This window comes from Coloeus monedula (assembly GCF_965178545.1).
Source record: "Coloeus monedula genome assembly, chromosome: 1".
NCBI lineage: Eukaryota > Metazoa > Chordata > Aves > Passeriformes > Corvidae > Coloeus > Coloeus monedula.
In genome coordinates this window covers 75,088,437-75,114,644 of record NC_138781.1, presented here as the reverse complement: position 1 = coordinate 75,114,644, position 26,208 = coordinate 75,088,437, and the positions used below count along the sequence as shown (strand labels likewise).

Below are 26,208 nucleotides of genomic sequence, written 5' to 3'. Positions count from 1 at the left end.
CTTTGACTGAGCAGTACAGAATCAATCTTCAGCCTTGTGCTAAATCTTGCAGGAATCTTCAAGAGTCTAAGTAGATTTGAATGCAAGAATTCAATTGCTGATTTTGGAATAATTTGCCAGGTGAAACTTTGATATATATTCTTGGTCTGTTACCTCTGCAAAAGCAGCCTGCTGGTAGAGACTGTGAGGTGAATCCTTGGTCTTAGTTAAATATAAAACCTCCTAATTCTGTGCCTTTTTTCCTAAATTATGACAGTGTGGACAAGAAAAAATACTTCTAATAAGCATGTATCTGTATGTAGGTTTTCTCTGTAAGTTTCAAATAAAAAGACAGAGCAGTACAATAGTTTGAGGTTTCATTCGTATTATTTGTGCTTCCTTTGCCACCCTCTTTTTAAATTTTTTTTTAAATCTAACTTGCTGGTTTATTTTTATACATCTCATTGCACTGGGGCTTGCCTGAAGTTATCACTGCTGTCCTTAGTTTGACAAGAATGAAAGGGGAAGCAGCCTTACATGACTGAGAAGCTTCAAAAACATTGCAGGCAGTAGCTTCATCTGTATTTAATGAAAGGTCTTGAGCAAAAGCAGAAATCTGCAGAATGATCTGGCAGTAAGGTTTCAGCAACAGTAATTGTGGCATAGTTTCCCAAAAGGTGGGCAAAGACACTCCAGGGCTTTCAGTGTTTTGAGCTAATTGAGGCCTCTTTGCACTTACATTTAGACAGGACCAGTGCTGAGCTTTGATTTGCAGGTTTGCTGGCAAGGTGGGATGAGGCATTGCTGATTTTGGTTCAGTGATGTGGTGGGGGATGGTGCTCCAGGTACTCCTGCTGGCTCCCCCTGACCAGCTAGGAAGTAGCCCAGCTTTCCCAAGTGGATTCAGACCAAAATGTTCAAAACTGAATGGTGGTTTTTGGGTGTTCTTTTTCTCCAATTTATGCCATGAAGATTTTTGCCTTTTCTTTTATAGCCCTGTTATACCTTTTACAACTTCTGTATTCCTAGTGCTTTTTGCCTACATTCTTGGATTTGTTTGTCAAGCTAAGAGACTAAACATTTTAGAAGCTTCGTAGCTAGGGATCAGTGTGCCCCACACCCCAAGGTCCTCTCCAGAACACATTCTGTAAACCCAGATAGAACCATCCAGGGGAAGGTTCCTTGGGAGGGGGGCTCACTTGAGCCTCTCATCGGGGAATCTTTGATAGATATGCTAATTAGTAAAACCTATAATGTTATACCCAATGTTGGGGGGGAGGGACACTCAGTGGGGAGCATCTCGATGCATATGACCTGGACGTGTGCACCTAAGGATCCTTAAAAATAAATACCAAGGTGAAATCCCTTTTCCCCTTCTAACCATGTATGACTCTTGATTTTAAGACCAGGAAAAGGCATCACAATGAGTACAAGAATTCATATTCACAGCATATTAGCGTGTGAAATACCTTGTTTCTGAAATGACTTGCTGAAAGCTGTGGGTGGGTTTCTCCAGCAGCAGCCACTGTGTCACAGCTCTGGCCCCTATCTGCCATTCCTCTGCTCTCCATGCTGAGCTATGTCACCATGAGCTGTCCCTAAGGCCTCTCAGTCAAAAAGAGTAGCAAGAAATTAAAGCAGCCTGTTTTGTCTGAAAGGGCTCGGGGACAGCTTGCGAGGAACAGCTGATGTGGTAGGGCTGATGCAATGCTGGCCTTGGGCCAGGGGCCCAACAATGTGCAGATGAGGATGATGACCTCTGTAGCTGCCCAGCTGTAGCAGGAAAAGTACATCCTTAAATTAGGCACCCGGAGTTAATGCAGTCTCTTCTGAAAAGTCTCAAACTTCAACACTATTCCTATTGAATAATAACTTAAGCCTCTCTTACCACTGGTAAATACCTGAGACGGCTCAGGGTGGGCAGTCTCTCCAGCTGGCCGGGCTGCCTGCACCATGCAGGTCATGAGGAATTTTTATTTTGCATTCCATCAAACCAATATTAGTAATAAAAATAAGACCTGCTGCACAGAAGTGAACGTGTTTCTTATGTCAACACATTTCCCTGCTCTTATTTTGGTAATGTCTTAAGTCGCTCTTTAGAGGCAGAGTTTATTGGCTGTACTTTTCAAACAGGGGAGAATACTAAGTGCTTGCAACTTAATCAGCTGTATAGCTGAAGAGAGGGTTTTTTTCTTCCCCAAGTACTTCTATGTCCCATAATGAGCTGGTATTTTATAACTTCTGATGGTAATGTATTCCATATGCCTTCCATCGCTGGGATAAAAAGCTTTACTCCAGAATCCAAAGCAAGTGGCTGTGGGTATTTATTTAATGAGGTTTGAAGTCTCTGCACCAGGCAGGATGTCAGTATGTTGTGTACCTGGAGCTTCCTGAGGCTGCCCATGGTGAGATCTTAGTTCTTTAACATCATGGAAAGATCACTCCTGTCCCATCCTGCTTCCTATGAAGCAGGGTAGGTTCTGTGGTTCCAATGACAGTCCTGCTGTTTCAATCGAATTCCTTGCTTTTCTTCGTCCTTGTTGTGAATACCACTAGTTTCCCTCCAGGACTTGGGACAAGTTAAAACTGAGAGGAATTCAGCCATGAATATCAAGATAACCAAATGAGTGGTCTGCTCATAATTCCTTGAGGCATCTATTCTAATGCCTTGCACAGAACAAAAGTCCTGTTGTGGGGGTGCTTAGGAGTTGCTGTAGTCTTGGAGACCCGACAGGAATGAAAAATAATCTTTTTATGGTTCCTTGCTAAAATAATCGAACTGCTTTGGTTGGGCTTAGCGTTTGAAAAACATTTTCTGGTATGTGACTCTTCTGGATGTTCTGCCATATTTGCCTTCACTCTGATCAGTGCAACAATAATTATATTTAAAGTTTTTGGCAGGATTCACATTTGTGTTTCAAGCCACAAAGGATCATCATTACCATTTTATCTGCACGACTGTTGGCTTTGGTATATTATCACAGGCCCCTGTGAAAACTCATTTGCTCCCTTCAGGGTTAGTTAAAACTGAAGAAAAATCTGTATGTGAATCTCATGCAGCCTTCTAAATCTTGAATGGGAGCTCTGTGAGGCAGATTGAGGAACATAATTTCAGAACTGCTGATGCTTTTACTGGAAACAGTGCTTCCACTAGCACTGGCACAGTACCTCAAAACCAATGGATTTTTGGTGGTGATGCTGTAGTTATGCCATAATTTGTGGTGTTTGATTCGTAGCCTAAAGGCATTCTGGTGTAGGCCAGATTTCTCCCCATCTTTCTGTACACTTGGAAGAAAAAAGGTCATTTGCCTTACGAGTTGATTATTTTCCAGGTCATACAAAAGGCAGATGCAGTTCTGAGCCTTTCCTTCATCCTCCACTCCCCAGCCTGTCAGGGATGAGCCCTCTTGCAGGAGACTGCCACCTGCTGCTTTCCTCCCTGAAGTGAGGAACAGCCAGGCTTAGATCGCTTCACACTCTTTCCAAACCCCATCCCACTTCTGCTGTGGCAGAGCTCACTGTCATTTGAACTTTTCCTGCTTTTATGCTCTCTTGGCAGCTAATACCTGAGCTCTTTAAAGCTGCAGTCTGTCCAAGCTTATTTTTCAGTAGGCAAGGCTGCTACTTTTCAAACAGCTTTTGCTCACAGTTACCTGCAAAAAATACTTGGGCAGATTTAGGAATTTAGTTCCACAACTAGTTGGTATGTCCTTGATTAACCTCCGCTTAAAATCAAAATAAGCCAGTGGCTTTTGACTCATTCCCCCCCTCCCCCCCCCCCCCCCCCCCGCATGATAATAGTATCACAGTGTTATTCTATCAAATATCAATGATTACAATCCTTAAGCAGGAAGAAAACTGAATATGTGAGCAGATTGCATCTCAGGCAACAACATGTGATCCAATATTAAACATGAGCTTTTCAAGTTACAGAATCATGGAAGAGGCCAGGTTGGAAGGAACCTTGAAAGATCATCTGGTCCAACCAGATGGTTGGTTATGTAGTGAAGTAGGCAAGAATAGGAAGAGAGAAACCGTTTGCTTTAATGAAATAGGTCCAGTGTTTATTTCTGTATGTTCTCACCAAGAACCTTCTGGCTTTGGCTTAGCAAAGGATAGTGCTTGCTGGGAAAAAGCATCTTAAATCCTTTGAAGGGTTCCTTTGAGTTTAAAGGGGTTATTTAATTTTTTTTTTTTAATATGTATTTGTAGGAGTAACTGAAGGTTCTTATTTCAGTAATTTTCCATTCAAATACGAAATTTGAGAGAAAATATAGTTCATATCTAGCAGGAATACTTCTAGTGATAGCTCTGTTCTGGCTTTTCTAGTAAACCTTTACTGATTATAGTAATTGTTACCGTATCTTGTGACTTACAAACTCTGTGAATTTACATGAAATTTTAAGAGCTATGTTTTAGAGACTTCTGAGTAGTTTTACAGGTCCAGCTGTGCCTAAAATCATGTATCTAGTCCAAGAGAGTCTGGTCCTAGAAAGCAGATTTCTCAGGCATCTGAATTTATTTTCCTCTGTTGTTTTTCCAAGACTAACTTTTCAGTACCCTTTGTGAAGTGCGAGTACCTAGTGTGGTAGTCTTTTAATCACTGGACTAGGCAGGATAATGCTACTACTTGATTGTTTCAGAATGCTGTTGTGTTTCCTACCAAGCCTCTTGGCTGCAGTGCTATAGCCAGAGCTCATACTCTTTGCTATCCACCATGTTACTGAAAAACTTCTGAGGTTTGGTGTTTTCCAGGACACAGGTCTGCCCATATTAAGTGCAAATTACAGCCTATGTTCCTGAAAGTTGCATTTGATTATGTTGAAATGCTAAATGAGCTTGTCTTCCCAAGAGATTGAGGTTATGCCTTGCAGTCTCAGAGGGTTTCTACCAGCAGTGGGTTCTGCTTTTCCTGTGAAATTACAGAGCACACAGTCAGAAAAAAGACCTGGGAAGATGATCATAAAACATAATTTTTGAGGTGAAACTGCACGTCCCTGACGGCTATTCCTTATGCAACTGCTATTAGTATTTACCAGGCATTTTTACTCCATTACAGAGATTTGGTTGTTTGTGTGTGTGGTTAATTCTTTAATCAGTGCTCTGTGGCATGAAGGCCATGATTGTGCACAAGCTAGGTAAATTCTCAGTTTCTTTAAGAACCAGATGTTTCATATTACAAACGTAATGTTTGATTCAGCTTTTCTGTTTAAGGCTGAGCTGCTCTGGTTTACTCGCTTGTATTCTGTATCAGTTGTCTTGTGTCTTTGCATGGAATGGGTGTCCCATTTCCTGCCATTCTGTTGGGCAAAGAGTTAATCCACAGCTTCTTTGGCTGGATATGAATTTGCTTGGCAGTGTAACTATTGCTTTCTTGGAGCACCTATTTTTGAATTTGATGCTGATACCTTGTGGGCATTAAAGTTTCAGTGTTTCATCTTCAAGCAGTAGTGATGTTCCTGCAGATCCAAACTGGCAGATATTGGTAGCCTACATGCTAGTATTTATTAGAGCAGAGCAAGTCTTGAGGGAACTCTGCCAAGTGTTGGCTCATTAAATTGGCAGTAAGATTCAAAAAGGTAGCTTTCAAAGATAAGGACAAGAACTGTTGCGGGCTAGGCGAGGGTGAGAGAATGGCAGTGGGTAGGGCATGTTGTAGGTGTCTTCTGTCATTCCATAGATAATTTGAAGGCAAGAGGAGACTCATTGAGACAAATGAGCTGTCATGCAAGCAGGAATAATAGCAAGTTGAAGTAACAGTGCAGCACTTGTCACCGCTGGAGTTCTGTGGGCATGGCTCTGAAATATTGGTGTTAGACGACAGAATCAACTCTCTGCTTTTCTGGAGTCCTAAATAGTTATTAATTCCTTGTATTTAAGGATTTTGGTAAAGGCTAGCGCAGGGAAATTAGTGATTTATCTTTTATCATGATGGGAAAGCTACTTGGAATTAACATACCCTTTGGTTTGTTTATCCAGGGGAGCTCTCTCCCAAAGTTCACCAACACCGGTGTTCTTACACAAATTTGAACTGGTTTAACCTGAACATGATTAGCTCTTGCCTCTGTTTGCAAAAGACTTAGATATATTCAGATGACTCAGATCTGGGCTGGACTGTTTAGGGTTTGATAGGGTAACTTGGTGTAGATAAATCAGATTAGAATGAGTAAATTGTGCCTCCTGTTTATATCCTGAAAGAGCAGAGATGAGAGATGCATGTCTTTGTGTTGCCATTGCTCATGATGTTTTCTGTAGAGTAGAATTTTTGTTAATAAGATCAGATTAGTAGAATCTGAGATGTTTAAAGTAACTTAACAGATTTGGTCTAATTGGTAGTTGTGCTAATAATCTGAATTACTACAAATAGTGAATTTGTTATAATACAGACAAAAGAACTTTACTCTTCCTGAATCTCTACTCAGACTAAAGCAGGGTCTTTGAGGGGTTTCATCTAGGTTGCACCTGCTAACATAATGGCCGAGTGTGCTACCTCTGCTATGGAGTTTGGACTGAGCAGTGCGGGCTGCGGAAGGTAGGAAGTGTATTCTTTGGGAAGCTTTTGAAGCTATTCAAACCGTGACCTGAAGGATAAGCCAGAAGAGACATGGAAATGCAAAGATACGGGTCAGAATGCAGTACATCCCCCCTTCTGCAGTTACCACACAGGCTGTGTGAACTCAACAATAACCAATTACTTATTGTTGTGGATAAACATTTGATTTCCAACTTCCATACAGAAGGCTGATACCATTAATTGGTGCTTCTGTGATTACTGCAAATAATTTAATGTGACCTGCTCCTCGTGATACCAACCTGTTGTATCCCTCTACCTATGGAAGAAGACTGTACTGAAACTAATATTAAATTACCTGCTTGCTTGGTTTTGAAGCTGCATTTCATTTGTCATGCTGCAGTTTGTAGCTTTAAAATTTGCTGATCAAGTCTCAGGATGACTTGAGTGAAAGAGGCAAAGATTTTCTGTGATTAAGTGGATGCTTTTGTTTCTATTTCAGGAAAGCCCCACAGCACTGGCAGCTCCGAACGGATTCAGCTCTCAGGAATGTACAATGTTCGAAAAGGGAAAATACATTTGCCAGTCAACAGATGGACAAGACGCCAAGCTATCCTTTGTGGAACATGCCTAATTGTCTCATCAGTAAAAGAAAGCCAGACTGGAAAGATGCATGTCCTCCCTTTAATTGGTGGAAAAGTAAGATATTTTGTTTTATTTGTTTGCTTGGTTAACCCCCTGTCTGTTTATGAAGAGAAGATTGCATTCAATTAGGATGGTTCTGACTCCCCAAAAGCTTGTTTCTATAAATGGAATTTTCAAAGTATATAAATGACTTTTGATTATGGTTAGTCATATTTAACAATTTAGAATGTTTGAATTAACACTACAAAGAAAAGCAATGGATGCACAATGTTTTTTCTTGTGTGCAGTGTTCAGTGGTTTATATATGCAATAGTATACAGCCAAAGGATATATGCACAGGTCTATTGTGTATGATCTGTGCCGTGCCTCTTCATCCAGGTTTTATCCATGCTGGGTTACTCTTAAGTTCTGAAAAATTAACAAATAAGGGCATGGGCTTATTTTGAACATTGTGGGAGTTTTGAGTGTTCAGCACTGTATGAGTAGTTGTCTGTTGTAAGCTAACAGCAACAAACATTTTTCCATGTGAAAAGCTGAAATGGAACTATTTCCTGATAGATTACATCTGAAACCCAGGAGTTCCAGACTTAACATGAGGAAATTTATTTTTTCCCACTGTGCTGGTGACTGAGCACTGGCATAGGTTACCCAGATGGGTGATGGCATATCCCTCACCCCTGGAGATACTTAAGAACCATCTGGACATGGTTCTGGGAAACTGGATTTAGGTGGACCTGCTTGAGCAGGGGATTGAACCAGATGACCTCTAGAGGTTCCTTCCCACTTTAGCCCTTCTGTGAAGCTGTAGTGAAGACAGTAAGATTACAACTTTACTATTTCAACCTAAATAGTGTTTCAAAACACTATTATTGGCTTGTTTGGCTGAGGTAATGGGAAGAGAATCATCAGCTTGAGGATGAATTTACACCTTAAGTAATCCTCCTTTACCTTACATACTGGTAAGTTGAATTCTAAAGAATTGTTTGGAGAGAAACAAGCTTCACAATATTATATATGCAGACTAGAGCTGATTCATTAATATTCTATACTAGCAGTGTGAAAAGTAGTGCTGCCTTCTACGAGCTGTTTCTCCTGCCTCTTTTTTGATTCTTCACATGATTCTCCAACTCTTCCCGGGAAATACTGAAGTAGAGACATTGTCCTCTTTTGGCAACAGGGTGTGAACTCTTGACAGTGAACTGTATTCCTGGCTGTAGGTTGCTAGAAAGGACAGGATAAAGGTTCCCATCAGCCTTCTCTTTGAGATGACTATTCTTTTCATCTCAATATATTTCTTTTAATTTAAAATGGGAAATCATTATGTATCTTTTTTAATTGCTTAACATGGGATTTCGAAGTAGCTTTTGCATAGAAACGCCTTATGTGATGTAAAACATGCAGACTGTGTTAAGCAGAAAGTTGACAACAAATTTTAAAAGAAAAGGATAACTAAGCTCAGAAAAATGTTCTGAGGGCTTCTGCTGACAAAGCTTGGGAGGAGGGTGCTTGGCACAGAACTAAGTGTTTTTTAAATTATTGCTCAAAAGATATTCTTCCTCAACCCCATAAATACTCTGCACTTCCTGGTTTGCACAGGCTTTCCAGAATGCTGTACTGAGACATTGAGACCATAAGTTGTGTGGGACTTCTCGTGTATGGTAGCAGAATGATGTATTCTGGGTGTTTTTTAGCAAGTTGAGAAATGCCAAAGAATTTAATTGGGCTGTAAGAGAAGCATTTTGTTAAGCCTGTTTTTAATAACTAAGGAGTATAAATTGTATTTTTTTTAGGTAGCATAAAAACAGCCTTTAATGCGTTTCACTGGCACACCTTTTATGGTGTTCACTTTCTATTAAAATGTTGATGTTCTTGGTGGTTTTCTCTGTTAGTTCTGTCCTCCTTCTGTTCTCATTCCTGCTTGTGTAGATTTCATGAATATTTGACAGCCAAGATCCAGCTTGGGTGTTTGAGATGGTTAGTCCAGCTCTACTTGATGATCTCCTCTTGGACATACTTTCACTTTGCCTTGGGGGAGTTCTGCAAAGAGGGTTTTGATTCTTGTTGACTCACAGTTTTGTGTCTCTGCTGTAGGTGGAAGAAGTGAAAAAGCACCAGCACTGTTTAGCATTTAGCTCCTCTGGACCTCAAAGCCAGACCTACTACATTTGTTTCGATAACTTCACTGAATATCTGCGTTGGCTGCGACAAGCATCAAAGGTGAGAATAGTGCTAACTCTGGTGTGAATGGGATCTTTGGACAGTTTCTCCCAGTTCAGTCTTCTCCATGCATTGATAATGTCCCTCTTCTGGGTTGTTTGCCAAGAACTGCTGTTGCTGCTGTTAGTGTTGTGTGGAAATACTCAGTTTGCGAGCTCTTGGTAACAGGCAATAGGGAGGTGAATTTTTCTGCATTTACACCAGGACTTCTTTCTACCAAGGTTGTGTAAGCAAAGCTCTGTACTGAGCTTTCTCCATTTTCTTATCTTATCAGCTGGATGGATCTAGTGAGATCATTACAACAACAAGGATGACAAATATATCTGTCAACATTTCAGTTTAAAAAGCTTTATTCCAGTGTTTTTAAAACATAAAATAATATCAGGATTTTTTTTGGTTCATTCCTTACACAGAACCTAAATATTAAATTGCTAGAATAAAGGATTTTTTTTCCTGCTTTGAAATGTTGCTGAATCTCTCTTTAGTTTTATAACTATTTGATTTTTGGGTTTTTTGTAATAAGCAAATAATTTTCTGTTAGTGAAAAATGGTTACTAACTAAAACCTTTGTAAAGCAAATTTTATACTGGGCTTAGGATACAATTAATTATAGGAATTTAGGGCCCGCATTATTTCGTTTGACTCTTCAGTTCCACTTTGTGTTGTTGAAAGGTGTTTTTGCAGTTGTCTGTTCTATCTCTCAATCCCTGCCACTTTTTTGCTAAAAACTTATATGTCTTGAACCATTATGTTTTTCATACTTTTTTACCACGCATGTTCTTTTGCTATGCTGTCAGCATGGTCTACTGGGTTTTGTAGTTGTGCCTAAACTTTTCATTAGTTTTGTAGCTGATAGGACTGTCCATGCTCTTTACTATGTTAAAGCAAAGTTTTATGTAATACTAGTTGGAGACACTCATGTAGCACTTGTTCTGTTTTGGCTTTAGATTGCAATAATGTATTACCCAGCCAATTGCCAATGATACAGCCTAGGCTGTGGGCTTTTTTTAAGAGGTTTGATTTTCTGTCAAACTTTCTTCAAACAGTAACTAAGGCACCTTCTAGCACATGCATCATTTAAAATGTCTTTTAAGGTTTTTTTTCTAGTAAGTTTTAAAACTCTTTTTTAAAGAAGCTGTTCTGGCATATCTGCTTAGGTCTGTTAAGCCTCAAGGTAGAAGTCCCCAAGGCATATTTTATGAGGTGGTGAGGCACGGTCTGTCAGGTTTTTGAATTCTTGCTGCTTTGGGGTTGTCTCTAGGACAGTAGTGTCCTTTCATCTCCACAGGGTTTGACATCAGATAAATGAAAGGCAAATCTAATGAGTGAGGAAAACAGTGGAAAACAATGAACTTCAGAGCTAGAGATAAATGGCCAGAAAGCCCCTCTGAATTACTGGCAGCATAAGCTTGTTCTGTGCCATGCTGTGCTTCTCTCTTTCTGGTTCACCCAAATGACTAACAGCATCGGGATGATAGCCAGCATGAGAACATATCCCCATGCACTCACGATAACCTCCTATTTTTATGTAAGTGTAGAAAGAAAATACATAGTTTCAAGTGTCTTTTCAGACTGTCAGAAGTGAAGAAACTCTCTTTGCTATTCTTTTAGTTGGTAGAACATACTTCGAGGAAAAATGAGGCATTTTCCCTAATTCCCAGCCCCCAAACCTGAAACATGGCATTCTGCATTCATGGATTCTCAAACAGTACTTTGCCACTTCAGGTTGTTTTTTTGATGTTTGGGGTTCCTGTCCTTAGACTGAAAAACAGCGGCAGGCATGATTGTATGCAAGGCAGTCGTGAGGGAGGTGCTGCACAGAAACACTGTTTCTGAAGAACAGAAACAGGGAAACTAGTAATGCTGCAAAAGTAACTCAAATTTCCTCCAGCTGATGCTGTTTGTGTCAAAGTGCTTAATTGTAAGGTGCAATGCACCTGATTTACATGTGTAAAGAAAAGAGAAAAGTTGCATCTTCAACTCTGTAGTTCAGGCAAACTAACATTCTTATGCCGGGAAAAAAACCCTACATTTATATGAGATGTTCTGCCTCAGGTGTTTGGAAACTACTCAAGTTCAAAGCTGCTGAAATACTCCTGCTCACCAAGAAAATACTGTGTAAAGCACTATATTTCTAAAAACAAGCTAATTTAGGAAGGGAGATATGATGGCCCTGAAACTTAGCTTCTAGTTGCTTGCAATGGGCTAGGTCACATGGTGCTTACAGATTCTTCCCTAATACTGGTGATGTATACAGTACTTGCACTTTTGTGAGTTGTTATGAATAATATCTAAGACTGTGTTTTAAATATAGATGTTTAATGGCATTTGTTTTGAAAATGACATTTGTGTTAACTTATATTCAATGGTAGTTCTTCGGCAGTCCTTTATGCTCCTGATGTGTGCTGCCGAAAACTGAGGCTTCTGATTCTTATTCAGTGTAGTGAAAGCTTTAATTATAAATTTTAATGCAGAAGTAAATCCATGGTAAAATATTTCGTTAAAATTGCCCAATTCAGTTTTTAACTATGAAAAAAATTTTCACGTCTGTCTTCCGAATACTTCAAAAGAGCTAGAAGATGATGTTATCTTAACTTTTAAATAACAAGCTCAGTCTTGAAAGGAGACTTGCAAAGAACGCTTGCTCTGCACACTTTCTCCCCACAGAATATTGGCAATGTTGACTTTATAGGGGTGTTTCAGAATGAGACAGATCCTAATGCATCACTCCTGCAATAAATATGTGTACGCTAGAAAAGATTTGAATTCATGTTTGTGGAAACTTGGGTTTAATTTAATTAAAAATAAGCATTGCTCCTGTATAATCAGATTAATTCTAACAGTGGAATCTATCATAGCCAAGACAGCTCTTGTGCTCTGCCTCAGTGAATTTTTGGAAGGTGAAGAGGTGTTAGGATTGATTTTCCTATACTTATGTGTCCTGAGGTGAACAGAACTCCTGTTTTCAGGACAGACTGGAGTTACTGCACAAATACTGACCTAAATATCGAACTTGGTGACATACTTATTCCAAATAGGTCACTTTTAGATATGCTGATTTAGCCTCAAACAGAATATTTTTAAAAGCTGGAGATGTCTTGTTCGTTAATATTGATAGTTCTATACCACAGTGCATTTCTTTCCTTTTTCTTTCCAAAATTGGAGGCCTAATTAAGGAATCTTAAAAGGTAAACAACAGCAACAGATTTGGTCCTTTGTGATCTAATGTATTCGTTCTCTTGCCAAATGTTGAAAAATAAGCTTATGCAACTGGGAGGGGGAGCAGAGGGGAAAGAGAGCAACATCTTCACAGCTTTAAAACGTTTTGTCTGCATAAAGTTGTCATGATGGTTCTGGAACTGGCACAATTACTTGCATGGCAAATCTGCCACCATTTGCTATTTGAATATCAAATGCAGAAGGATGGGGCAAAGAACGTGTATTTTAACAGAGTGAGGAGGATGTGATGAGGGCGTTCCTCATTTACCACTTCCAAAACCTAAAAAGCTACATGCTTAATGTAGAAGAGAGAGAGATGTCATGCATAAGGTGTTATGGAGTGGTGGAACTTGCTGTTGTGAGGCTTTTATCTGGGATGTGACCTGCTGTTTGGTGCTTCTAACAGCTAAACCTAACCATTTTTCACTATGTGAGATTTCTGTTGTGAGCATTGCCTGTGACACAGCTCACGACATGGATGGTTTGGCTGGAGTATAACAGGATTAGCAGTCTTCTGTGTTCCGAGGCATGCAGTTAAAATGGGATGTCAATGTCTGCCTCAGAAATTCAGTATTGCAGAGCTTATGCCAGGATGCATTACAGAATTTTATCTTCTTGGAGATAGTGTGCCCCACTGGGCATGCCGGGATGGGTTATCTGACCCCACAGAACTTCTCCCCTCTAAGCTGCAGGAGAGCAGGAAGTGTGTCAACAGCTTCATGCGACAATTATTTCCTGCTTTAGTGTTCGGTTCAGTGGGGCAGGTAGAGGAAGAGAGGTGATGAGAGACAAGGGTTGTAAATAGCGCATGTCTGTGTAGGTAGGGAGAGATGTACAGGCACACAGCCTTGTGTGTCTGCACACCATCGTCCACAGTTGGACAGCTGTGGCTGGGAATAAATTGTTGTGGGGGGCTTGGGTGCCTACACACAAAAGAGCCTTGCTGTTGAAAATAAAAGGAATGTCCAAAAATAGGATTTAAAACCTATGAAATTTAAGAGTTTTCTCTTGTGTGCTTTCATATTTTCCTTTCCCTGTTTCAGTCACCTTTGCGTTAAAGTCTGTAGTGGAAGTGTGTGGTATTCTAAACAACCATAGCCTGCTGTGAAAAAGGAGAGATTAAATTATGATGTCAGTGTACATTATGTTTAAAACATGGTAAAAATAGCAAGAATAGCAAATTCAACCGCGAAGGCCGTGCTGCCATGTTGGCCTTATTCCTTTCATGTCAGTGCGGAATGCTCTCTTCATACATTTATTTGCACTGTGAAACGAGCAGAAAATAAGAACAGATTAGAATTTAGCTTATACTATACAAGTAAGTAATGCAGAAGCCTCTACTGCTGTAGTCTCCATATTTCCTCAACCTCTGTAGAGATCTACCCGAAGCAGCAAACAAAAAACCCAAAGTACTGTTTTTGCTTCTTTTCCTCTAAAATTATCTAGTTCTGACCATCTGCCTCAGTCTTCTAATTATTTTTTTGGTACATGTTTGACAATTGTGTACAGAGACTTTTGTAAAAGGGGGGTATGAGCCCTGTAGACAGGACAGAGCTGACCTATAACTCTAGTCATATGATTTTTATTTCTGATGAGAAAAGGTTTTTGAGTTCTGACCACATACTTGGTGCTACAGACCATGTTTATATGTATAAATTCTACAGAATTTAAAAATTCATTCCTAACCTTGACTGCAGTTCTGCAAATGTATTTCCAAAGTAGGAGACCAAGATGATTAGCTTTTGGATGTGTTTTACAGGAGCTGTGCTGAGGAAATGCAGTGAGCAACAATTGAGCTTTACTGCTAAAGATGTGCCTGCTTTTCAGCTGTGCTTCATCCACCGATAGGGAAAGATCATCAGCTGTGGGACTGCTTTTTCCTTCAGCACATAAGATTCTGCTCATTAATTAAAGGGATGGGTAATAAGGCATATCCACTTGTGTATGTAGCTTCATCTTTATTTCAGATACTATCAGATGTTAACGTTTGGCTTTTTCATGTCAGCCATGGTCAACCAGGAAAAGTTGTGTGAGAAACTTTCACACCAGCTGCATTGTGGAACGCAGACTTTGCAGAGCTTTTTAATACAAAATGCAGCCTCTCGTCTGTAAAGGCTTGAAGCCACTAATCTCATGGTTAAGTTAGCCCTACATTGTATTTGCCTTGGCTTGCCTTCTAGGTGATTGACCTATTTTGTATGTATTTCTGGATACTGTAATGAGCTGTCTTCAAAGAGGTCATCATTGCAGTGATTTTTATTACCAAGCTTCCGTTGTTTCTGGAGGCATTAGGGACAGGCTTTTCTAATGCTTACTGGTCAAAACGGGCTTAGAATACCTTTTTGCAGGTATATATTTTGCAGCACCAATAGTGAGTGTAGGGAAAAATCATATGCAAATACAACGTAGTTTGTTTTAAGTTGTTTGGGATGTTACTTGTTACAGTTCTGCCAATTCATACTTTTATCTCAATGGATGCACTGTCTCCTCTCCAAGTGTCTGTTTAGCCCCCTAAGCAATGGGTAGCCTTCTTCTGGAGGAGTATTGTGGAGAACTTTACTGAATTTCTAGATTAGTGTTTTTGCTTTTACCTCTGGCGGTTGGTTATCACCTGTGGTCATTCTACAGGGAATGACTGGCTGCAACAAACAGACTATTTGTGTTGCAGTTAGGAATTTCTGATATTTCCTTTTAGCTTTATAGTCTTAGTCCATGTGTTTGAATGTGCCACTGTGGTTCTGGGCTACCTGTTTTTGTGTGTGTTGGGGACAGGTTGGAGGTCAGGAATGTGCTGGTCACTGAGAAGGTGACCATGAAGTAGTTGGTTTGTTTCTTATGCCAGTTGTGCTTGGAGGCTGGAAAATGAGTCCTTATCCTAATACGACCTAAAAATGAATTTAGTGTACTGCCAACATCAGTGGGCATCTTTTGACAATAGCCTTTAACCAAAGTTTGTTTTCTTTGGGCATAACTATTTGGGTTTCTTCACACTCGACATTAAGCAGCACCATTAGCCTATTGGAAAAGTTGGTTCAACATTATTGAAGAAAAGACAACCCAGAAAGGTATTCTCATTTTTCACTGGGTCTTTTTTTGAGCTGATCCTTACTTACAGGAAACATGATGACACTAAGTTTAGTACAAGGAAACCCTTTTTTCCCCTAATACCATAAAATGGCAATATTGAGATAATGCTTTCTCTAAAAATACATCCCTAAAAATAAATCCACAGCTTCCTTTTGGTGGTGATTACAAATACTAAAACAAACCTCTGGTTTCCATGTGGAACTTGACTTCCTTTTCTCTGTGTGTGAAAAATCCTCAGTGTTTGGAACCTTTACTCTGAATCCATATCTGGTCATTCTTGCTGTTGGTGGCTTCCTATCATCTTGAGTGTGAAAGCAGAAGATTGGGCAAAACAAACTTGAAGCCAGTTTTGTTTCTCTTTTGATGATAACACTTGAAAGTGTTCCTCCTCCTCTTTCCCTGCAAAGCCCATTCTTCTGTGCCTTTTGTTATTAGGGTTTAATTGACATTTTGGAAATGAACTTCTGGGTATGTTTCAGTGTAATCAGCTTCTCTTACTGGTTCAGAAGGGAAGCTTGGTGTTTTGTCTCAGCTGATTAGTTTTGCGTGTCAAAATAGTTTAGCTGATTTTAAAGTGTAATGATTTCAAGCTCTTAATTTCTGTTTTAGAGCAATTATTGTTTCACTGGTGTTTTGTTTTTTGTTTTTTGGGGGTTTTTTGCTGGAATTTAGAGAGTCTGTGGTTCTTGTTTTGGGCTTGCTGCCTTTGATTAATAATAGTTATTGAAGCATTGCAGCCAAGAGTGAGAACAGAAAACTAGGTATTGCCCACACGTCTGGAATAGCATTCAAGTACCGTCTTTTGAAGCCTCTAAATCAGGTTCTGGTATTACTGAAGCTGAATTTGTGCAGCTCTTGCATAAATATGGGAAAGCATCACCTAGAAGCTCAGTGAGGTGTTGCATATGTTACCTTTTAAGGTGTGTTCAGTCCAGAAGGATCCCAAAGTGTTCTCACCAATCTCTGAAAGTGGAGGAGTAAAAGCAAGTAGGGGAATGAACATAATGTTGCTCTTAATGAAGCTCAGGGGAGCCAAGTGTCCACAGTGAGCTCATCCCATAAGACAGGAGGGCATTGCAGGGACTGACGTATTGTACTGTATTTTGGTATGTGTAAGGTTATAATGGAGCTGGTCTTGAAACTGAATGGCTGTAACACTGAAAGCCTTTCCCAACAAAGTCTAGCAGCAAGGAAGAAAGGAGAGGAATTATTGGCAAAACCTAACTTTAGGGACATTTACTCTCCTTAGGCATCTTCTCTAGTCAGTGGAGAAGGATTAAAGTCTCCAAGGAACAGAGGGAATGAGTGCTGGAGACCAGTTTTAGGCTATAGAGCTATATTCATGATTATTTGTATTACAAAACACTTGGACCAGAAGGCCTTTCTGAGTTACAGTGGAATAGTGGCATGAAAAGAGTTCATCTCATTGTAGAATTAATCTATATGATAGAGCTGTGTCAAAGAACCTAGATCAGAAACTGAGGACCTAGCATAATCTCTTACTTAACGCGAACAAAAAAGCCCTACCACCCTCTCCGTGTGGGACTGGGGAGACTCAGACAAGCGAACATCCAGTGTAAGTCTTCTGGCAAGAGTCTGAAATGTACAGTATATCCTAGAATGGTTTGAGTTGGAAGAGACCTTAAAGATTATCTAGTTCCAAAACCCCCACCATGGGCACGGACACCTTCCAGTAGACCAGGTTGCTCAAAGCCCCATCCAATCTGACTTCGAACACTTCCAGAGACAGAGCATCCACAGCTTCTCTGAGCAACCTTGGATTATCTTTGTAGCCTTCCTCTGGACATGCTCTAAAAAGTTCACATCTTTATTGTGTTAGAGAGTTTAGACCTGGATGCAGCACTCCAGGTGGGGTCTCACAAGGGCAAAGTAGAAGGAGAGAATCATCCTCCTTTCTCTCCTGGCCACGTCTCTTCATGCAGCCCAGGCTGTAGTTGGCCTTCTTGGCTGTGAGTGCACATTGTTGGCTCATGTCTGGCTTTTCATCCACCAGAAACCCCAGTCCTCCTCCACAGGGCTGCTTGCAGTGATGACTTCTACCAGTCTGTACTTATGCCTGGGATTGCCCCCTGGCCCAGGTTTAGCTCCTGGGACTTGGACTTCTTAAACTTCATGAGGCTCTTGTGGGCCCACTTTTCAGGCTTGTCCAGGTCCTTCGGGATGGCATCTCTTCCTTCTGTCGTGTCATCTCTTAGCTTGCTGAGGGTTCCCTTAATCTCACTATGTCATTGATAAATATATTAAAGAGCACTAGTCGTAAGACCCTGTCCTCAGGGACACTACCCTCCACCAGCCTTCACCTGACATAGAGCTGTTGACCACAACTTTGGCTGCATCCATCCAGCTAATTCCATATCCACTGAATAGTCCACCCTTCAAATCCATGTCTTTATGGTTTGGAGATGAGGATGTTGTGTGGGACTGTGTTGAAGGCCTTAGAGAAGTCCAGGTGGATGACATCAGTTGGTCTTCTGTTGCTGACCACTGCAGTCACTCTATCATGAAAAGGCCACCAGATTGGCCAGGCATGATTTGCACTTACTGTCTTTATGTGCCTTAGCATTGCTTTCCTGAGGATCTGCTGCATGATTTTCCCATGCTGAAGTGAAAAAATGCTGAAAGAAAGTCTTTGCTGGAGGGCTGCTCATTGCGAAGTCTGCTTGCTTGGCAGTACAGCAGCTTGTCTTTGTGAAAAAATAAATCTAACAGGAATAGTAAGCAGAAAAAGGGGTATTTCTTAATTTTTATGAGACTGACACCTCTTTGGCAGTATTTACAAATGAATTATTTTCAGTCAAGCTGTTTTAAGGATGTTAATATTCCTTGCTCCACCAAATGGAGATTCACATGTCTGAATTATAAGTAGCTTAATGCTACAGCTAATTACTGTCACATAACTCTAAGTTGCATCTTAAGCCTTGTCCTTGCAGGGATCTTAGTCTGAGTATCCCAGTGTGACTATGACCAAGGAACAGTGTTGGTATCATTCCCTGACTAATATCGATACCAGTACATGATCTCTAAAAGAAGAGTACTTTTCCTCCAGAAAAACACTTGTATTCTGGTAATGACTTCAGATACTACCCAGCATTTCCAAATGGCAGATGATGAATGTCACCTTTTTTGTCAAATTGTTGCTGTCAAGATCTTTATGTTAAACCTGGGACACTGGCTTTCACATCTATTAAATTTTTTCAGGTTTCCTATCACAAAAGATGAGGGAGCCCAACTTCTGGTTAATCCCCTTCACATTTCCGCCTCCCCACACACGTTTGCTAATGCTGTTTTCAGTTGTTAGAGGTTTGCACAAGGGCCAAAAGTAGAAATGAGCTGTTTGCTTATAAAACTTTGTTCAGAGATAAGGAGAGCAGAGAAGGGACAAGTTTAAATAATTTTTGTGCCCCTGAGTCTTGTTGGCGTGAGGTATTTGTACCAGAGGCTTTTGGCAGCTTCACCTGCAGAGGAGCCCTGTGAGTACTGCCACAGTGGTGTGCACTTCTGCCCTTCTCTAAGTAGGGAATTACTACTCTGACCTATGGCATTGCCTATTGGGTTTGTGGATCTGAGTGGCAGGCTTTCAAGCCTTTGCTGGGTTTTATGTTTTCTATGCAAGGCCCTTAGCTGGAGCTGGCGTGTATCTAATTTGACATTTGAAAGAAAACAAAAAGGAGATGCCAGAAAAGCCAGTACCTTTTAACCCTTGGGCTGCAGTTGTTTTAACAGTTGTCATTTAAAAATGAAAATATATTGATGCCTTAGGCTTTAACTTTTATATTTTTCAAATCCTGTACTGCCTAGTATGTAACTCTGAAGTTTCTTGTGGCCTGTTAGCTGCTGTTCTCTCATGCTAGTTAGACACAACTAGGTTTGCTCTCCAAGGACACCCAGATTGTCCTAGGCCCAAAATGTGTAAACTAAGGCCTCTGGAGAGGAGGACAAACTTGGGGTAATTACATCATTAACTGGGGTTGTAATTGGAGAATTGATCCTGATATGCAAATGAACCGAACTTATGAATGTGTGAAAAACCCATGACCATCTGTCCATCTTGGGTGTAGCCTTTGGCCTGCCCAGGGTGTACCTTTGAAGGCCCTTCAAATAAATACTTACCTTTATTCCCTTATTCTTGTCTAGTCTCTGTTTTTAGGTGGCCATCTCAGGCATCAATATGGCTTTAAAGAAAAAGCAAATGTTCTGTTCTCCCCCTCCCCTTCATTAAGTTTTTTGGCATTAGATTGTTTATCAGGCTAAACAGTTCCTCAGCTCTTGGCTGTGGCTGAGGGCATCAATGTGCTTCCCGGCTGAGGAATTCAGCTCAGTGGAGGGAGGCCTCTCTGCTGAGCAGGGCTTTGATGTTTGAATAGAAAGGAGGATTAGGATTTGAAGCAAGGCTAGTTCGGAAGTGAGGAGAACCTGTTTGCTCTATTTTAGTTTAGGTATTTCATTATGTATCACTGTTTAGTTAAGGCTTATGCAGGCATTGGTGGGATGTGATGATTATCAAACTGTTTAAAAACAAAACCTAAAGGAGAAAAATTTAACTGCCTTTGCATTGCATGTCTACAGCAGGTATAATTTAACATTGTCAGCTCAGTTCAAACAGACTGGGAAGTTGGCTGCCTGTACAGTGTGGGCTGCTTAGCTATTTTGTCTTCTGTTGAAGTCCTAAGCAGTAATTTCTTATCTGAATAGAGCTATAGGGAATGGGATGAGGGTAAACAGGAAAAAGACATAATTACATTGGTTTAAATTCACACCACAGGACACACCAAAAGATGTCCTTGTATAAACAAGACTTGTGTTTGTCCATACAGCTGGGTTCAGCTGTGCCCATTCCTGACATCCATTGTCAGCCACAGATCATTTCTGTAGTATAGCCAAGGCTTTAAAACAAAGACGATAATCAGTCTTGTTGCATAGCTCAGTGACAGAGGTGTCATTATACTGATGGACAAAGCAAAGTGGTTTTCAGCCCTCTGTAGCAAGAAACAGCAAGAATATGGGTCGATGCAAGTATTTTTCTGTATTTTTGTTGCCAGCTGTTAAAGATTTACAGTGAACCCATACTGTACTTTCACAAGTCTTGAAATACTGTTTCCTTTTAAAAATAATAATTAAAAAAAAATAAAATCAAAACACTTTGGCAAACCTTTATTTGAAGTGTTGCCTGGAATCTAGACATCAGAGGTACTGCTGGCATTTTTGAATAGTTGTTTTTATTTGTAGGTATATTGCGGCACAAGTAATGCATGTATAAAAGTGAGTTTTCATATTAGGGAGATTCCGATTTCTTTGGCATGTGTGCTGCTCTTAGGAGGGGAGGAGCAGAAGGCACAGTGCCCAAGGAGGGAGATGAGCTCGCCAGCAGCATTATTTGTGGTGGTATTTGGAGAATAAATCTGCATTTTGTTGCTGCTGTGGGAAAATTAAAAGCACAATAACAGGTTTTTGGTGTTTGCAGTGGGTAGACCCAGGGCTTTCTGTGGTACATGTGCTACATTGTATATCACTTCTTCCAAACTCCACTTAGTTTGCCATATTCATGTGAAGATTGAAAAAAATAACTTAGAACAGTGTAGGCCTAGGATGCATAACTGAGGTTTCAACAGGAACTGGAAAAAAAAAATCTTCCACTGGACTTTGTGGTTTGATGTACAAAATTCAGCATGGCCTTACCCCGTTACTACTCCTCTAGTGTTACAGTGGGAGACATTGCAACACAATGACAGACTGTAAAGTATTTAAAAATCATATCCAGGGAATGGAGAAAGCATATTTCATATTGTTTGTTTATGTTTTTTGATGATTGAATATCCCAACTGAGAAATGGACTTCAAAAAGTACAAGATCTTGCTTTGTGTTTGAGCTGCATGGCTGCCAAATGTTCCATGTCTTTCAGAGACAGGCTTTAACTCTACAGCTCCTGCAGTAGCTCCTGTCGTTGAGAGCTTGTGATGTACCATCTTCTGAGAAGGTCACTGCCCCAGCTGTTTCCTCAGTGTTATTGGTGCTGGAAATGCAGCAGTGGTTTCGTGTGACACAAGTGTGAAGGCTCTCTGCAGTTTGAGATAGGGTGAGAAGACTTTCGAGAGGGGTTGGTCTCTGGGCAATGGCGGCTTCTGCCTGTGGAGTTGTGAATTGTGCTGCTTGTGGTTTTATTTTTATGTATGTGCATACAGCTTATCAGACAGCTATACTTAAGAGTTTTCCACAAGAAAACACCAAACAAACCATAACAAGTCCATAATGCACGTTCCCTGTGTATCTAGAAAGCCTTTCCCTCTAGCAGTGCTACCACACCAACTCTCTTCACTATGCTTGTGGGAGCACGGATGTGTTGAATGCAGCCCAGATAACTTGTTGAGGTATTTATTTACAGCGGAATGTTTTGGTTTTGTTTTCTTCCAGTGAAAACACACTTTCTGCAGATAATAGTCCTTTTCTCCAGATGCTTTTTATTCTTTGAGTGTGAGGGATATTCTACTGAGTGTTTTCCCACCCATTATCACATTATCTCTGCAGTGATTCTTCAGAGTGAGTCAGGGAAACCCAGTGCTTTGTTAAAGAACTGTATCATCTTCTACAAAAAAGTCTTTGCTTTTAATAAACAATAGCAAACATAAGCATGTGCAGTCTTGCTGCATTTAAGTCAGTTGCAGACAGTTGCAAGATTGAAATATTCCTTTATTGTTTGGTTTTGGAACAGTGTAATTTCAGAATTTCTATATTCAACTTCAAAACAACTGGTGAAAGTTTCTGGTGAATGAAAGAAAGTATTGTTAAGATGATGTTCTTCTTCATTACTCTTCTTTGTTTTTCATCTTGTTGCTGTGTTCTATAGGAATTTGTTATAGAACAGTATTGAGCAATGAAAAGAGAAAAGTCTTTATCCCTGCCTGTGAGAATAACTGCGTATTTATATGAGCCTTCCTTATAACAATTCAGAAGTTAATTCTTAGAGTACTGCTTGGTAACAGAAAGACTGATAAAATTACAATTGATTCCAGAATTAACACCTTTTAAGAAATGGTTTTAACTTTTACAGTTCTCTCTCTGGAAGAAGCATCATTCAATATTTGTCAATTGCTTGAAAAAACTAATTAAATGCTTTGTATAATAAAGTGTTCCTTTTTAAAAAAAGGTCAAACAAAAAATAACCAGTACATATAACCTGTAAAAACAAAATTACTTTTAACTAGATTTATTTCTCAGGGTTTGACAGTTTTAAGAAAGGATTTGCATCCTTTTTTGAGGCAACAGTAGAATTTGCATATTTGATCTTGTTTGGCTGCATTATCATGATTCCCACTCAGAGTTCCCATTTCTGGTTCTTGAGATATTTTTAGAGTAATGTGGCTTGCTAAGCACTGCTGGGTTGCTTATTGCTGTTCATATCACATTCCAAACAAGTAGTTGGAGCAACAGTGTATACAAGAATTACACCTGAAATGAAACACTCCTCCTTTTTAATTTAACGGGCATCAGCAGTTTTTCATCTCTTGTGTTTGCAGTGTGATCAGAACTTTACAGTAGTGGGCATAAACAGACTGAATAGCCAGCATTCAGAAATGACTGCTCAGTATAGCCTATGAATAATTCTTGTCTCATACTACAAGGGGAAGAAAAATACTAGCTACAGTAACAAAAGGACTGAACTAATAGAGTAACAAAAATTCAAGCGTTTTAATGGATGTGGGAGGACTGGATTATTAACGGCTGCATTGGAGAAAAACACTGCACTGCCTGTTCCCCTCGAAGCCTATGGCTGTGTGTTTATAATAGCAACCACTTATTCTAAGGCCTGTGTAGCTTGCGTTGGAGAGGAAAAAATATTTCTGTGGCCTTCCTTTCAGTGGCAAGCTACTTTGCTTACCTCCTCAAAGCATGATGGCTCTAGTTTCAGAGTACTTGGTGGCAGAGACTGTATCTCTGCCCAGAAGATTGAGTGGTGTGTCCTTCCTCTGAGTTGAGAAGCTCTTACGTTACTGGGTATTGATTAGGAGTTGTTGGGTCTTTTCCTCTTTTTGCCCCTTAGATGTGGTGTTTGTTCCTCCAGAATCCCAGCATAAAAGGCCAGTGAAACAATAGCTTCTTTTGGTGTAAGCAGCTGACAGAACACATTTGAGCACTGTTGGTGTGGTCCCAGAAGTCTAAAATGGTGGTGAAGTTGTTTGCTTCTTCTCCTTTGGTTAAACCATGCTTGCTCCAAAAATGCCTCTCCTTCTTCTAGCATTTGACTCCTTCTCCTTGCCCACCATCCCCACTGCCTTGCATTACTGTGTGGTGGTGCTTTGCCATGTAGCATGTCTGTGACTCTACTTTATGAAAGAATATTTTTGAGTGTCGGACAGAAAATGTAAGCATACTACATTGCAGTCTTGGGTTTGTTTTTGACTTTGCTGGTGATATTTATTTATTTTTAGTGAAGTCTAGTAAATAAGTAAAATAGCAGATGTAGTTGACTGAGTTGTATCCTAGAGATTTGGAAAGGGGCAGAATTGCCATTACTTGAAGAATTTGTCTATAGGTCTCTGTGGAATGATGCTAGCTATATATATATAGTGCTCAGTGGTATGATTCTTTTTTAGCCTCTACAGACTGTGTTTGTTTTACCTTTCTCTTTCTAGAAAACAGTGTTAAGCCTGCAAATCTCAAGGGTTTTTTTGTCATATTTTTTATCACTTTTGGACGGTCTTCTAATTCATTGAGAAGAGATGAGTGCTCAGTGCTTTGCCGCTGGGTTATTTTTTCTCTTCAGTAAGGTGTAAATGGGATAACTCTTCTGTCATTTAATACCCATCTTGGACATACGAAACCAAGACAAGATGATGTTGGCTAACCCCTCACCTCCACTTGGAAGAGGCAATTCTACCCAAAGGACTAAACTAAACCTTATGTCAAGTATCTTTTTTTTTTTCTGGTTGTAAAGTATCGCATAACTTCATAAATGAAAATGGATCCATTTCACATATTAATTTGACAAACCTTTGCTCTTTCCTCCCTGCTAGCTGTCTGTGGACCTGGTTTAAGCACTGAGGCCAAGAAAGAGATCCTGGCATAACTTGCAGCACTTATGTAAACTGTGTTAGATCATCTGTATATGCCAACACTGGCTTCTGCTGTGCTTAAAATTTTATGTTGTGCTGGTAGGGGTGAAGGAAATGTTCTTTATTTTATTACAGTATTAATATATTGGTGTTGTGCTTGACTTCCAGGTTGCATCACAACGCATAAGCTCAGTGGATCTTTCATGCTGCAGCCTGGAGCACCTGCCTGCCAACCTGTTTTATAGCCAAGACCTCACTCATCTCAATTTAAAGCAGAACTTCCTGAGGCTAAACCCCAGCCCATCTACAAGTAGAGCGCTTAGTGAATTACAAAGGTAAAGTGGTATGGTTGTACTAGTCTTCCTCTGTCCTTGGAGCCATGATATGCAGAAACTTTCCTAAAAATTACTACCTCCTCTTGTGGAACGTTGGCCTGACAGAAATTGCTTAACTTTGTGTGTTAGAAACTACAGACTGGCTTTCATAAGAAACTTAATGTTTTTCTTGTAAATAGAAGGATATTTTCAGCCCAAAATGCAATTTTCATAGTGTGTTTTTATCTACCTACTGAGGCCAGACTGTAGTTCTTCAGCCTTTGACTCATGTTGGTGAGTTACCCATCATAGGGAGCCATTCTAGGTAGGAACAGTACTGCATGTGACCAAGTGAAGAACTTTTTGTTTCCCCCTCCCAAGCAAAGAAAGCCCTGATTTCATAAATTCAGCCTGGTTCTTGTCCTCTTTCTACTCTGCTCAATCCTAATTCTTCTTTTGTAGTAGCTGTGACCTTCCAGTTCTTTCCACTGCAGCTCATCCGAGAATGTAACAAATGGGTAGACAGCAGCATGATTGATGCTCTGAATGATTTAATGTATGTGTTCTGTGGAATCAGCAGGCTTTCTGTATTCACAAAGATGAATGTTCCCATACTGAATATAAAGCTGTGATTTTAATTTCAGTGGTAACTGAATTGCAGAGTACCTCAAGATTATATTTGTGGATGGTCCTGTTCAAAAAAAAAAAGTCTTAAACCACATTTCTAAATCCCTTCCTCTTTGAAAAACAACCGAAAAATACAAGATGGATTATGCGGGCTGTTGTATTTTTATATAATTCCAATTTCATTTTGGAAAACCTAAAAATTTGGCGTAATGGAAGATGAATGAACCCAGCAAGTCTGTTTCACAAACAAAACATACAGCAATGCCAAGACCTTATGAGCACAGTCTGGAGAGGAATTCTGACTGGATTAAGTGTTCTGTAAATGTCAACACAGGTCTCTAGATAGCAAGTGGAATTTTAGCATAAACTAGCTATGAACATGGACAAATAATCAATGTCTCTTATTTTAATGACTTCTTATAATTTTTCCTTTTTAAATATCAGAAGGTATAAAGGAGATACTTGATTATGCTTTGTCCATGTACCTACAGCTAATTTCTGTTTGGAATAGATTTGGATTTCTCCATGTACCTACAACTAA

General features: G+C 40.0%; 1 protein-coding gene across 1 annotated transcript in view; it reads left to right on the top strand.

Annotated features, from left to right (window-relative positions):
• Positions 1–26,208, top strand: part of PHLPP1 (PH domain and leucine rich repeat protein phosphatase 1) — a 141,300-nt gene that overhangs the window by 70,043 nt on the left and 45,049 nt on the right. Inside the window, exons 2-4 of the mRNA XM_082278120.1 lie at positions 6,993–7,189; positions 9,227–9,352; positions 24,895–25,061. Coding sequence (XP_082134246.1) covers positions 6,993–7,189; positions 9,227–9,352; positions 24,895–25,061 — 490 coding nt within the window. The remainder of the gene's footprint in view (positions 1–6,992; positions 7,190–9,226; positions 9,353–24,894; positions 25,062–26,208) is intronic.